The 15,016-nt window shown below is 52.6% G+C and overlaps 1 protein-coding gene across 6 annotated transcripts in view; it reads left to right on the top strand.

Moving 5' to 3' along the window:
- MTSS1 (MTSS I-BAR domain containing 1) overlaps positions 1–15,016 on the top strand; it is a 136,260-nt gene that overhangs the window by 111,731 nt on the left and 9,513 nt on the right. For 5 of the 6 annotated variants that reach the window (XM_045860773.1, XM_045860770.1, XM_045860767.1 and 2 more), the window contains 4 exons: positions 9,131–9,288; positions 10,064–10,171; positions 11,356–11,453; positions 13,779–13,989. In XM_045860773.1, coding sequence (XP_045716729.1) covers positions 9,131–9,288; positions 10,064–10,171; positions 11,356–11,453; positions 13,779–13,989 — 575 coding nt within the window. The remainder of the gene's footprint in view (positions 1–9,130; positions 9,289–10,063; positions 10,172–11,355; positions 11,454–13,778; positions 13,990–15,016) is intronic. The other variant, XM_045860768.1, reaches the window with a different exon arrangement.

The raw sequence follows: 15,016 nt of genomic DNA, 5'->3' as shown, positions 1-15,016 counted from the left end.
TTGTTGGGCTTTTGTTTTCCCTGTAATATAAAGAGCAGTCCTTTTTAATGTGCAGATATTGAAACACTGCCATCAAAAACACTTATACTTTTTTTAGTTTGTTTTTGGTTAGACTTTATCTCAAAATCATTTTGAAACAACTTGGCAAGTGCTCCAGCGGTGGGTTGAAGGGGTCTCTTTTTGTGGAAGGCAGGTGCATCGGACAGCTACGGGGAGTAAATATTAGGTAGGGAGTTGGGGGCTAGACAGACAGTCTTCACCCTCCGAGAAGTTCCAGGCTTGTGCCCAGGGCCAGGGGCACAGGGCAGGGCCAGCCGGCAGACAGGTGAGGGGACAAGGCAGGCAGCAGGCAGGTGGGCAGTGGTGCGGGGTGTCTGACCAGGTAACCCCAGTCTCCGCATGGCGTCCCTTGAGCCCCGTCCCTGGTGCTTGATGTCAGCTGAAGGCCTTTCGGCTCCTGGAGGTGCCGTAACCCGTCCGAGGAAGTAAGAGGGAGGTGGATGTGGGAAACAGATTTTCTGTTGGTTCCCTGTGTGTGCCACTGTACTGGGCAAAGTCAGCAGCCTTATTTCCCTTCTAACTCCCATGTTATTGTTAACTTAAATTTAAAAAATTAATTATGATGAAGACTCTGTTTCAATCTGTAATGACTAAAATTTTATTGGGGACTTTCTTTGAGAGACCTGGAACACTTTAATACTTTAACCCTCGGGCCTGACATTTAAGTACTTGAATCTATCATTTTCCACCAGAGGCTGCAAAGTTAATATTATAAACACACTAAACAGCCTCACCGAGTTCCAGACCAGCATATTATTTGCTCTTATACGAAAACTTCAAATTCTTTAATTATTTTTTTTCATTTCTACCCATTAAACTTGTATGCTAGGTGTTTCTAGTTACTCTTCGAGTTGTGGTGTTACCTTTGAAGGGGTTTCTAGGTAAAGCTTCTAAATTGACTTCTTTCGGGAATGTATTCTTCATCTCTCTTTAAAAAAACAACAACAAAAACCCAGCTGTATTGCCTAAGGGCGAGGACCTCTAACTAGGTAGATTTAGATGCAAAGGAGAGGATTAGCGAGTCAGGGTGTGAGTCTGTGCAGCTCCTGGGTGATGGGGGTGTAATCGCCCTCCTGTGCGATCCCGTGGCTGCCGTGGACTGTGCCACCCGTGAAAGAAAGGTAAGACTGCCGCTCGAATACCAGTTTGACTTTATTATTTTCCTTTTTGTGTCAATTGTGTGTCCTGCACTTTCTCACCGCACGCGCCCCGCCAGTGGAAGCTCTCGGTAAGTCTGCCATCTGAATCTCTGGTGGCTGGTCACGGTGTGGTCCCTGCTGTGGGCTTTCTGTGGTTGTCCAGACCTGTGTCAGTGGCCCGAGTGTTCCCACCTGCTCAGAACAATCAGTGGTGCCTACTTAATTTTCCCTGACTTTAAAAAAAATTGTGTGTGTGTGTGTGTGTATATATTTTGATCACTTTCTTTCTTTGATGTTTGGGGCTTGAACGGGTTAGCATGATACTGTGAGAGCCTTCACATGATCATAATCCAGTGTTTGACTCACGGAAAGAAGAAATACAGAGTGATTTAAACCCCCCTTTCTCCAGGAAATAAATCTATTTGTACATACATATATACCTAAGAATATATATGTATGTCTGTGTTTATATCACAGACAAGACCTGTAGAGCTACACTAAATGACTCCCCCCCAAGATAATTCCCAAATCAGATTTGGTTGTATTAAGCTTCAAAGTATCTTTAACTTTTTTAAAATTTTATTTTAACCATTGTTCAAGTGCAGTTTTCTGTCCTTTACTTCCATCCCAGCCCACCCACCCATCCCTCCCCAACTCCCTCCCATTTCTAGCCCCCACCCTAGTTTTTGTCCGTTTGCCCTTTTTATTTGTTTCTGTAAATCCTTCCCATTCTTTCCTGAAATTCCCTCTCTTCTCCCCTCTGGTCACTGTCGGCCTGTTCTCTATTTCAGTGTCTTTGGCTATATTTTGCTTGTTTCTTTGTTTTGTTGATTAGGTTCCTGTTAAAGGTGAGATCATATGGTATTTGTCTTTCACTGCCTGGCTTGTTTCACTTAGCATAATGCTTTCCAGTTCCATCCATACTGTTGCAGAGGGTAGGAGCTCCTTCTTTCTTTCTGCAAAGTATCTTTAACTTTTTGAAAAGAATCATAGAGTTCTTTTCAAAACCAAGAATTCATTTAAAAAAATCAAAACCAAAGTACTTCTTATTTCAGCAGAGTTTGTGAAATGGTTCATGTCAAAGGTATTAGATCCTCAAGTTCAGTAATTAAAATGATTCTTCTGTACTGACTGTTGAACCTCACTCTGTGGGTGATTTTGCTACTTAACCTTCAAGTTTGGCATCCTGTGGCTGTCCCCCGTCTCGGAGAGGCCTGTCCGTGAGGGGCCCGTGCGGCTGACTGGCCTGGGTGTGCCCGAGCGTCTCTGGGCGTTTGAGTAGCTCCCAGGGGCGTTCCAGTTGGCTTCTGTCATCGACAGGGCACCGGAGCCACACAGGTCTCCCCTCACAGGTGGGGCCAGCGTGGCCGCTGTCCTGGGGACACAGCTGTGCCCCGACCCCCAGTGTCGTGTGTGTGACGCAGCTTGAGCAGTGTCTAGTGTGCCAGGAAGGTGAGACGGCCACTGCTTTTGCTCTTGGGGATAAAAGTCATACCACATCCCACACGCCATCTTGAAGTGTATTTGTCACTGGCTTTTAGTACCTCCGCGGTGTTGTGCAGCCATCACCGTTACCCAGTCTCAGAGCATTTCTGTCACCCCCAGGAGACACCCCCTGCCTTTTGAGCAGTCGCTCCCCCTTCTTCCCTGCCCCCCGGCCCCACTGCCAAGGGCAGTTCCAGACCCGACACAGGTGCGCACGGCTTTCCCCTCCCCGCAGGTGCAGGACTAGGCACAGGTGAGTAGGGACCCGGTCAAGGTCTTTCTGTCACGTTAAAGACTTGACTTTTAGGACTGCATTGAAGCCCTTGAAGACTTCTTGGCTTCTAGAAGATTCTGCCGTGACAGTGTACATTTGGATTTGATGGTGGCCCTGCTGGACAGCCCGTTAGCAAGTGGCTTTTCTTCGGGCAAGAGGTTACGGTGGCCAGGCCCAGGGATGGAGAGGCGGATGGGTTCTCGAGCTGTGGAGAAGAGTGGGTGAGAGGAGCAGCTGAAGGGGCCACGGGTTTCGGGACCAGGCGACCGGGCGGAGCATGGTAGAATGTTTCCTCGACTGCAGAGGATGAATCTCCTCGGTGACGTGAAGCTTCTGTTTGAGACGCAGCATGGCGAGCCCCTGGTGGGCATGGCAAGGCTTCTGGCTGGTCTCTGTGCGGTCTCGTCTTGCTCTTTGCTTGGGTGAACGGCTGATCGCTCAGGACCAGCAAATCTGCATGATGAGAAACCTCTTCCTTTAGTGAAAGGATGATGGGATCTTTTCAAATTCCTGTACATCAAAGAGGACCTCGAACTGAATACTCATTCAAAAGAAAAACCCCACTGTGCCCTGTACCCTCTCCCCTGCTGAGGCACCCAGGGTAAGGAGGACAACTTCAGGGATGGTGTGTGGCCCCTGGTGACACCTGACGCTTACCCAGCACTCACCACGTGCCCGGCGCAGGGCTCAACGCTTCATGCGAGTGCGTGCATTCGCCCCTTGCGAGCTGGGGACTAGCTGTCAGTCACGTCTCACAGATGAGTTGACCCAGCATGTTGACAGAATAACAGGAATCGAGTTTGAAAATTTTTAAGTCAAAAAGCCTTCACTCTATCTTGCTTTTGATTTCTGGTTGTTTGGGGAATCAGTTAAGAACGGTTGCAGGATATTGGAGGAGGAAGAGAATAATATATGGAGGCCTGATGAGAGCGGTCTTGTGGTTGGAAAGGGGAGTTTTTCACTCCACATTCTGATCTCCAGTTTCTACTTGCATGTCCATTTCTGCCTTTACCACCTGAAAACCCTGCTGATTACACTATGAGGACATGCCATTGATCATAGGACACACCTTGACTTGTGAGGTGTGAAAAGGTGGGCGTGTTGGAGGGACAGACAGTATCGTCCCCGAGGTCAGGTGGAAGTCATTTGATGAGATTCCTGCAGCTTCCTCACACATCTGGCTCGGGAAAGGAAGTGACTTTGGATGTTTTTGTGGCATCCAAAACGATCTTGGCCCAGCGTGTCCTGGGTCTGTCCTCTGCTGGGAAGCCCTTGGCCTGAAATGGCGCCCGTGGTCCAGGCTTGGGCTCAGGTGTGGGCAGCAGGGTGTGGGGCAAGAGGCCGGGAGGTTCCGGGTCACACTCACCGCCGCCGACTGGCCTTTTAATCGTGTTGTCATGGATGGATGTGTAGAACATTGAGCTCCCGACTACTCGCTCCCAGGGTTTGTGTTTGCTGCGAGCCTGAGGCTTGTGGACGAGAAAGAACCACGGCTGGGGTCTGGCTGCACCGTTGCCAGCACAGTGACCCTCAGCAAGCCGCTTTCCCTCCCTCTGTCCAAAGGGGCGTTCATTGCTGCCTTGAGCACATGTATAAAGATTAAAGCAAAAAAGTATAAATGGTGGGAAGAAATGGGATCTTCACTTCATTCCAGAAAGTGTTGCAAACTCTTCTTACAAAGCTCCATTTAAAAAAAAGAAACCAAGCCCTTTTGCTTTAAGGGAGCTACTTCAGCTGTGACATGTGCCCGTGATGCCCCAGGAGCGTTTTCTGCAAAAAAGAAGAACCGTGTGATTTCCCCTGCAGGAGCAGGGGGCGCCTGGCCTTCCTTTGTTCATCGGAATTCTCCAGCGTGAGGTCTGGAAACAGAGAGGGGAAAAAGTGCTCGGGACCAAGGTGACTTAGATTGTACAAAAAAGGTCACGAACAATTCTTCGCTCAGGAATTTTATCTGGAAAGCCCATTTAAGGCACCCCTCCCTGCTTTTGGCTGCTTGGCCGTCCTGGAATTTGCTGGTTTTGTGGTGTTAGGCCATTTAAGGCCATCGTGGTTGCAGGCCAGTGAGCAAACGCAGATGAAGTGATTCCATCAGTGCCGCACCCACTGGGAGATAGATGCCTGCGAACCTGTGTCCGGGCAGGTGTGCTGGGTGAGAAGGTACCGTGCTGGGCGGAAGCATGCCTGGGGCTTCCGATCGGTGGGGGAGACTGACATCACCCAGAAAAGCAGAAAAATAAAGATGAAACTAGCACCGGGGAGTGTCACGAAGGATACGTACAGGGAGCTTCTAGCTCAAATGACAGAATCCTAATCTCGTGAGAGAGTTCGAGGAGGGCTTAGCTGAAGAATGGGGACCCGCAGGAGGAACAGGCTACGCAGGTGGGCAGGAGGGAGAGCGCCTTGAAGGTGGGGTGAGCAGAGGAGCGGGAGAGAAGGCAGGGTCCACCAGCCTGAGGCTGTGAGCGGACAGGCTGGCCCATGCAAGCCTTGCAGGGCAGGCCCTGTGAAGGGCATTCATTGGGCTTCGCTGGAGAGAAACAGGAGCTATTGACAAGAAGTGGTAATACTTGGATTTTGACAGCAGTTCGGGGCTGCTGATCCAAACGCAATGAGGTGACGTAGTAGGGGCCCCCTTACAGCTGTCCAGGCGAGAGAGCAAGATGGCCCAGCGAGAATGGCGGTCGCAGAGGGGAAACAAGAAGACAGAGTAGAGTCACGTGGGAGCTGGGGTGGCCGGGACGTGCGTGGGGTGTTGGTGACGGCTCTCGTCACGACGTCGCACATGGGGGGAATGAACAGGCACCTGTGTGGCACAACCCTGACTTCTTCAGCCTGGAGAGAGTAGCGCATCTTAAAGCCAGTGCTTCCAATGGGGCCGTGGAATAATTTCCTCCATAGTTTTTTTATAAATATGATTATACGTTGTGTTCGCGAATTTAAGAAATAAACGTTGTGCTTTTTGGTTATGATTATCCTGAGTGGAACTGTACTCACTGTAACTGTAATTATAGCCATCTTTACAGATTATACTTATTTTAGAACACCACAATTTGAAAAGCCCTTTAATTATAACACAATACATATTTAAGATAAGTTTGCTGTAATTATAGAATAATTTAAATTTATGTTTACGAGATTAGACTCTACTCGGTTCTGGTCACTTTGCTTTTCTCTGCGAGTATATTTTTAAAGGTCAGTGTTATTAATTACACATAGACAGACAGTGCCTGGTAACTTGTGACAGGAAGTAAATAAAATACATGTTTTTCTCATTTCTTATAGTCAGAGTCTGACAGTAAGAGAAATTGCTACTATTCTCAGCACACCCAAGCTGGTTTGGTCAGGCATTGCGCACTGTACTCCACCCTCTCCCCCGACTCCCCTCCGCCCTCCCCCACTGAGGCTCAGCGCGGCAGACCTGGTTCGAAGCCCCTCACGTGCTGTGGGCGAGAACCTGCAGAAGGCCCGAGCCGGGCTGCGCTGTTCTGCAGGTTGCACAAGAGCAGGGTCTGTGTCGTGTACACGCTCGGTGTACGTGGAGTCAGGTGCACAAGCCTTACCGTTCCAGGTGGTGATGACCCAGGCTTTCCTCCTGGCGCTGTGTCTGTGGGACAGTGTGTGTCCTCCAGAGGGAGCCCAAGTCCCCCAGCAAGGCCCTGGAGAGAAAGGAGAATGCTCATCTAGGCTTCCTGTCCACTAGAAACGTGTGAAACCTATGGTCTGGTGGCCAGGTCGTGTGTGGGGATGGCTCTCCTGCCTCCTGGTGGCCAGGTCGTGTGTGGGGATGGCTCTCCTGCCTCCTGGTGGCCAGGTCCTGAGTGTGGATGGTTCCCCCTGCCTCCTGGTGGCCAGGTCGTGTGTGTGTGTGTGTGTGTGTGTGTGTGTGTGTGTATCTGTCTGCTGCAGGAGCGGATGGGATTATCCTAAGGGGTAGGTGGTGATAAATGGAGGAATGTGTGAGTGGGTGACCTTGAACGTATGTGGGAACTGGTCAACCAGCAGACTCTTACTCGATGGCATTGTGGGGTGGCGATTCGGTACTGCACGTGGTCGCACCCGCCCTACGTGGGTGCTCCCGTGATGAGTGAGCCTCACACACACACCGCGTTTGCTGTGCCACACGGGCCAGTGAAGGCACTGTCAGGGGCGGCGGCTTCTGGTGGTGCATGAGTCTCCCTTGATGTGCTCACTCAGAACCAACCGCTGCCTCCCAAGTGACTTAACACCCAGCGACCTCTTCTGTTGGGACATTCTTGAAGCCTGACCTCTTGCTCCACATTCAGCCTTCCCATCTACATAGGAGAGAAAACACAGGTTATTTTCCTCCGCTCCAGGCAATTTTCCCTGACCCTTTGTTGTTTCAAACCAAATGATGCATTGCATTTAAAGTTCTCTGTGTCGTTCGTCCGAGGGGTGCGTGGTGACGGGTCAGGAGCCTCCCTAAGAGGGCAGTGACATCCCTTCCTGGACTCGAGGCAGTGGGCCGGGGGCGCTGAGTCTAGCGACAGAGAGGAGGGGTCGGGCTGCCTGGGCTCTGCCCCGGCTCGCTGCGTGTCCCCCGAATGACCCCGGACAAGCCTCTCACCTTGTCTAGGCCCCGCCTCCACTGAAGTACCAGCAGGTGCACTTGGATAACCCCTAAGGCCTCCTCCATTGCTGATATTCTGTGTTTAAACGATCAAGCATTTGTTGAGCACTTACACACATACACACACATGGTATTGTGCTGAGGGCTGGGAGAGTCCTAGAGCCTACCCTGAGGAGCTTTTTATTTTTCTTTCCTTGTTTAAAAATGTTTTATTTATTTATTTTTAGAGACAGGGGAAGGAAGGGAGAAAGAGAGGGAGAGAAATATGAATGTATGGGTGACACTCACACACCCCCTACTGGGGACCTGGACCACAACCCAGGCAAGTGCCCTGACTGGGAATCAAACCAGTGACCCTTTGGTTCACAGCTCGCTCTCAATCCACTGAGCCACACCAGCCAGGGCTATTTTTCTTTTTTATTGACTTATTGGGGTGATACTGGTTAGTAAAGGTATACAGGTTTCAGGTGTAGAGTTCTGTTACGTCATCTGTGTATTACATGATGTGCTCACCACCCCAAGTCAAGTCTCCTTGCATCACCGTGAAGAAGTTAGAAATCCTTTCTCCGGTTTGGACGACAGGGGAAGCCCCTGCTTGGGGCCCAGTGTGGACACGCAGGAGCTGGTCCCCCAGGCGGTCACCCTCTTGTTCCCACTACAGGTCGGATTACAGTAGCTCCTCCCCCCGACACAGGGCCTGCTTGTCCACGTTCCTAGAGCCGCAAGCCTTTTCCCTACAGGGTCAGATCGTAAAGTCTTTGTCACAGAGCTACCACCCTGTAGTTGTAGCAAGTGTGGGCGTGGTCAGTATGTAAATGATGGGACATGGCTGTGTTCTCATAAAACTTTATTTATAAAGACAGTTTGCCAACCAAGCTCTAGAACTGTTTAAAAGGTTAACATCCTGTCTTAAACTCTCTAAATGGCTGCCTCCATGCTTGGGGTCTGTGGACCTGGCTGCACAGGGGCCCCCTCAGCAGTGACACCCCCTTCAGTTTTTTCCACCAGCAGAGACCTGACTGTAGGTCTTTGTGTGACTGGGCGTGTTTGGCAGGGAGGGCGTTCGGGACTCTCCACTGGGGAGTTCAGCCCACGGCCAGGGAGTCCCGGGGTCCCCGGAGCCAGAAGAGCTGGTGCCTGCCGCCCGTGCCTTCAGGGAGGGGCCCTTCCTTGCAGACAGAGGCTCTTCGATGGGGGCGGGCCCAACAAAGCCAGCTGGTGCCCAATTTTGGAAACATCCACAGGTCCTCACCTGTTTATCCCTTCGCCGCTTCAGAATGTTGCAAGAGGAGAGAATACCATCCGGCTGCCAGGTCCTGGGGTTCAGTTGGCAGAAGGCGCCGTTGGGCCCCCCCAGGGAATCTGCTGTGCCAGGAATAAGCCAGTGCGCCCTTGCAGCGTTGCAGATTGGGAATGGCTGGTGCTGGGAAAATAGCCACCTTCCGTCCTTTCTGGGTGTTAGTGAATCACTTCTCTCCGTCTTGACAATGTGTGGTTCCCCTCCAGCACCCAGGGGAAGAGGGGCCGTAGTCCTGGGAGCTGGTGTCTCAGCAAGCCACGCCTGGGCCTTTGTTCTGTCTGCAGGGAGAGGTGACATCCAGCCTCAGTTGGACAGCGCTCTCCAGGATGTCAACGACAAGTATCTCCTGTTGGAAGAAACGGAAAAGCAGGCCGTCCGGAAGGCTTTGATCGAGGAACGTGGCCGGTTCTGCACCTTCATCTCCATGCTGCGGCCCGTGATTGTGAGTTGGTGGAACGTTCCAGAAGGCCTGAGTGCCAGTTGGGGGGAGATTCTCCTTCTCCGCCCATCTTTAAGTCATTGGGAATCTGCTGTGTGACAGGAAACCCTAAGCAGAGTGCCCGAACGTGAGTTGTCCCCACCCCCCGAGCATAGCACTTCCCAGGGATCATGTTGCCTCGGCCCAAGGCCCCCGGTGTGGCACTCACGGGAAAGTGTTTTTGCCACGGCCCCGTGTTCCTGCAGCATCGCCGTTCATTAAGTTTGTGGTAGAGACAAGAAAGGAGGGGGCACGTGACCTCTGTTGAACACACGTGGGCTGTCACGGAGATCTGTGAGCTCTGCTAGACCAAAATACCCACGACTGTGGCACCGTGGAAGCTGAGTGGCTTCACAGGAGAGCCTCCCCGCCCGTGGAGGGGGCCCGGCTGCAGGGCCTGGGAGGGAAGACACAGGCGGGCCCCCCCCCCCCCCCACCACCACACCGAGCTGACCCTGCTGGCCCCAGACACTGCAAGGGAGGCCCATGGACCTGCTTTGGCTCTGGCTCACTGCGGTCGGCAGCACGCAGGCCACTCTGGTGACGGCAGAGCTCCCTTTCCTTCCCAGCCCCCAAACAAAGGGCTGGTGGTGCCTTCAGCAGAGATGTGCCAGTCCCAGGGGGACCCTCCTCTGCAAAGTCCGAAGGGTTAGCCGGGGGCCCTAATAAAAACGGTGGGGCCAGGACCAGGAAGTGGGTCGCTTGTGCTGATAACAGGCTGTGAACTGCTGTCCCTCAGGAAGAAGAAATCTCCATGCTGGGGGAAATAACTCACCTGCAGACCATCTCGGAAGACCTGAAAAGCCTGACCATGGACCCTCACAAACTGCCCTCCTCGAGTGAACAGGTAGGAGGGTTGGTTAAGCACTCCGGGGAGTAGACCAGAGAGACGAGGTTCAAGGTCACGAGGGTCCCCTGAGGCATTATCCCATTGTGGTGTATAGTGGTCGTCATCTCTAGCCGTTGCAGAGCCCCTGCTGAACCTGGACTGTCTCAGCTGATCTTCTTGGAGAGCTCTGGGTCAAGTCGCTGAGCCAGGGTCGCCTCGCTCATCAGCGGTAGAGCTGAGGTGTGAGCCAGGCGGTCGGTTCCAGAGCCTGCGCTCCTAGACACGGTGGTCACCTGCCCTCCAGAAATGCACTGTCACGGGAACACGGCAGTGGTGTGTCTTGGTTGTTGTGGTGAACCATTCTAATTAAGTCATGCATGAGGTTCTCCCTTATCAGAAATGCGACATTTTCTGTGCCTGTTATTTGCTTCATGTGACATTAATGTTGTATCCAGTGGGAAGAGACATACCTGGGGGAAGAGCTGATGAATCACTGGTTGGCCTTTGCCCTTTGCATAAAGCTCTTATCGCCCCCCTGGGGAGCCAGCTCAGAAGACATTGGAGAGCTTATATTTCCCGCTCTGTGAAATCGCTCTTATGAGCCCACAGCATGCTGGTATTCACTCAGTAAATAGACATTTATTGAGCACCTACTATGTGCACAAAAGGTACACCTTACACTCGAGTAGTTCTTTGTCAAGTGAGAGAGACGGGTGTAGAAATAACTGTGAAACAGTTGGTTTGCCCTTGATTCTGTCAGGTTGTCCAGTATTGGGCCCTGGTCAAACAGGGCATGAGTGACTACTGACGTTCAGATGGCTAAAATGCAAAATCAATGGTCCTGAAACCATTAGTGTCCCTGTGGTGCCATCAGACAAAAGTCCTGTGGATTCTAGCCTTGGGTGTAAGCGACTCTGGTAAACTGTTTATCTGTCATTGTGAATCTCCCTCTCTCTCTCCGTGCCCCTCACCCCCTAATTAAGTCTAGTTTTACTTGTCTCAGAAAAAGAATTATGACATTAATGGATTAGTAGTGTGGTTCTTTAATTAAAAAACAAAAAGCAGAAAGCCCGTAACGACATTTTTTTCTTTAATCCGCATCTTTGGTAATGGTGGAATTTTTATGTTACTGGTGTTAAGACTTGACAGTTGATGTTTCCTTTCTCAGCACCTGGCTTACCCTCCTGGCTCTGTCCCCTCAGGTGATTTTGGACTTGAAAGGCTCTGATTACAGTTGGTCGTACCAGACGCCACCCTCTTCCCCCAGCACCACCATGTCCCGCAAGTCAAGTGTCTGCAGGTAAGTGAAGGGCTCTGCCCCTGCTCTTGGGACGGCTCTCCTTCACGCTCCCGGGAGCTGCACGGCACGGCGGCCTCCGCCTCTTAGAAATGCTCGCTTTCAACAGCAAGTGGTGACGTCATCGGCTGAAAGACACTCCACACGATTTTGGTCTCACTCTTTGGTCTCTGGGTTCGTCTCGGATCAGGAGGAAAACCCCATTTGGCCCTAGATGTGTGGATGTAGCTTCCTGTCTTTCATTTGCGTGTTGTAGAGATTTTCCCGCTTTGTGAATTCGAGTTTGATTTCCTTATTCTTGTACAGGCTGATATCACTATTATCAGAACAACCGGAGGGAGTCGTGGTGGCTTGTGCCCTCAGTTTCCCCAGGTTTTTATCTCAGGGTTTCACAAAATGAATGGCATCCTTGCTCCGTTAACCACTACCCCGCACCACCACCGCCGCTCGTAACTAGTACTGCTACTGACGGGCAGCGAGAACCAGCGGGAATGGTTCCGCCACCTGCAAAACTGTTTTGTAGCAGTTTTCTGTTCGAAAACCATTCTTGGCTTGCTCATCACAAAGTCTGTTCTCTTCTTGAAGGATGGAAGCTTGATCGCATCTCGCTTACCTTTCTTGGTACACTCCACCTACTCTTCTCCCTTGCTGTTTCAAAACCAAGTGAATCCCACTTCCTGTGAATTAGCATGGAGAGGAAGGAGTGGGCGGGACCTGCCGCATCTCTGTGGGGTTGCGTCTCTGTACACACTTGTGTGTTTTGTTTCATGTCTGAGCTTGTACAATAATCACTGAGCAGGAAGTTCAGACTTCAGACGCTGCCTCCTGCCGTTCTGCAACCTGAAAATGTTGGTTGGTTTCATGTCATCCTTTGTGTCTGTGCGTGTTCTGGGTGACAGACAAATCCACTGTTTCTGTTTGTTGCTTGATAACTAAGAAGACTGTATCTCGCCTGCATAAAGCAGAGCTGCACGAGGATCTTCCCTTGTTACAGTTTCAGTTTCCACAGGAAGTCGCAGTGCGCTGACAGCAGCTGGGCGCCGGCTGGAGGGGAGTGCGTGGCTTTCTGGTCAGTCCCCACATGCCCTCGTCCGACTGAGTGCAGAGGAGAGCAGGGATCAGGATAATCATTCCTGGCAGCAGTGCTTTCTGCTGGCACATGCCAGCATGTCAGCTTTGGCACTGCCATCATCGCGGTGTAGACAGGCACAGAGGCCTCGGCCACCTCCTCAGCCGTCCGAGTTCGTGGAACTCGACAGGACTCTCGGGGCTAGGAGCAGAAACCACAGACTTCGGAATCCCAGGTGGGGTTGTTCCTTTCATGCTGTCAGATGCTTCTAGAGCTGCCCTTTGCATGTCGGCTCCGCTGGTTGGGACCAGGACTGTGTTCAGTTTTCTGGTTTTCCTAATCGGAGTTATCGTACAGACTGTGGCGCATGTTTCTTGCGACTGGAAAAGGAATGCAGACAGAACACCCAGAGGGTGTGTGAGATTTTTCGACATCCTATTTACTGTTTATTCTCGGAAGCTGACGGCTTCGCGTGGATTGCCATTAGTCACTGAGAACTGCCTGCGTCTTGCCAGGGGTGCTGTTGGCGCCAGGCCCTCGGGTATTTTAACAGAGAAACACCTATGGTCAGGGCAAGCCGTTCTTTAAAGCATCAGCCTTGTCGATAAAATGCTGACACAAGCACACTGAGTTGATTTGCTGACGTTCTTTTCTGGTGGCCTCGAAGGAGGCCTGCCTAGGATGAAATTATCTTGAGACATCTGTTGGCGCCTGCGCTGCCAAAGCAGTGGTGGGCTGGGTGACCTTGGCCTCCTGGACCCAGATGGTCCAACCAACGGCAGCGCTTGCCCATCCCATCCAGGTCACACTGAGGGTGCCTTTGTGGTTTTTGCTGTAGGGCCCTGGTTTCTGCTTGCAGACGGCAGACAAGATCAGCCCCATCTGTGTTCATGCCACAGTCATCAGGTCCCCAAGCGTTGGTGGTCAGTGACGTGGCAGAATTGGGCAGGACGTGATTTTTCAGAATCACAGGCCTCCATGTTAACTATGCCTCATCACATGGGCAGAGAGCCGAGTCCTGGTGGCTGGTTTTTCCCCCTTGGATCATGTGGAGAAAAAACAACTTTTGTTTACTAGCTTAATGACCTGGCGTTTTGGAAACACACCTCACTGCTTGTGCTGCTTCTCTGAGTCGGAGAGCTGATTCCATTTTATTGTCCCTTCTCTGCCCCTTGTTTCCTGCCCCGCCCCTCCGCTCGCCCCGCCCCTCCGCTCGCCCCGCCCCTCCGCTCGCCCCGCCCCCTCCGCTCGCCCCACAGCAGCCTGAACAGCGTGAACAGCAGCGACTCGCGGTCCAGCGGCTCGCACTCGCACTCCCCCAGCTCCCACTACCGCTGCCGCAGCTCCAACCTGGCCCAGCAGGCGCCCGTGCGGCTGTCCAGCGTGTCCTCGCACGACTCCGGCTTCATATCCCAGGACGCCTTCCAGTCCAAGTCGCCGTCCCCCATGCCGCCAGAGGCCCCCAACCAGGTAAGGGTGCCCTTGGTCCCCGGAGCAGCCGTCGAGCCCGGTGCCCGGACCACCGTCGATGGCCGGACCCACGGAAGGATCTTGGCTCAGATGAGAGAAAAGTCTGGCTTCCTTTCTTGCCTTTAGATGTGTTGTCCCCCCCACACAGAGAAACACTGTGAGTCGGGCTTGCAGCCTGTGTGGGTGGTGGCGGCGGTGGCAGCGGCTGAGTCGCCACGTGGGTTGGGGGAGTCCTCACATGTGAGTGGATAGACTCGATGAGGGTTGGCTGCCCTCTGGCATCCCTGTAAGTGCCCGGCTTAGCATGATGCTGCAGTTAATGGGCGTTTGCACAGAGGGACCACCTCTTACCCATCTCCGCTTCTCTCTGACATTCCGTCATGGGACGTTGCCTCGGGACCCTCCTTTGCTGTCTCGGGTTCCTCCTATCAGTTTATGCTGAGGATGAGAATGAATCTTCACAGCCTTTGCTGCTTATTCTGTTGGCACTGTGCTCCTGGGAGAAGGGGAGGTGTTGAATCTCTTCAACCAGAGTGGATTACGGGGGGGTGGGGCTAGGTCTAGCCCTGCCCAGCCCGGCTGGCCCTTACCCCTGGAGCAGAGGGCGGGGGCCAGGCAGGGCATCACAGCACCTGCCCCCCTCCTCCTCTCTCTGCCCTCACTCCCCTGGGGCTGGTGTTCGGCCTCGCACTTAGTAAGCACCGCTGCACAGATGCCGGGAAACGCCAAAGTCCAGGGTGCCCCACGGTGCCATCTGCCAGGCATGGTGGCTTCGAGCCCATCCTGTCCATTGTGAGACGGAACCATGCCCAGCCTTTGGTCCAAGATCTCGTGGACAGAAAGTCAGATGCTTGTCTTGTTTGTCTGAGTATCCAGTTTGCCTGACAGTCAGTCACTGAACACCTCCTGTGCGGCAGGCACCGCCCCAGGCCCCCCCCCCCCCCAAGGGATTTCCCGTGTCACCATCACCCTTCCTGCAGCCACCTGGTCCCCTCGTCCCTGTCGTGTTGTGGAGACGGAGGCTGGG

This window comes from Phyllostomus hastatus, unplaced genomic scaffold, assembly GCF_019186645.2.
Source record: "Phyllostomus hastatus isolate PE091 unplaced genomic scaffold, TTU_PhHast_1.1 phas_scaffold_21, whole genome shotgun sequence".
Classification (NCBI taxonomy): domain Eukaryota; kingdom Metazoa; phylum Chordata; class Mammalia; order Chiroptera; family Phyllostomidae; genus Phyllostomus; species Phyllostomus hastatus.
The sequence above is the reverse complement of the archived record's forward strand: the minus strand, read 5'-3'. Positions and strand labels throughout refer to the sequence as shown.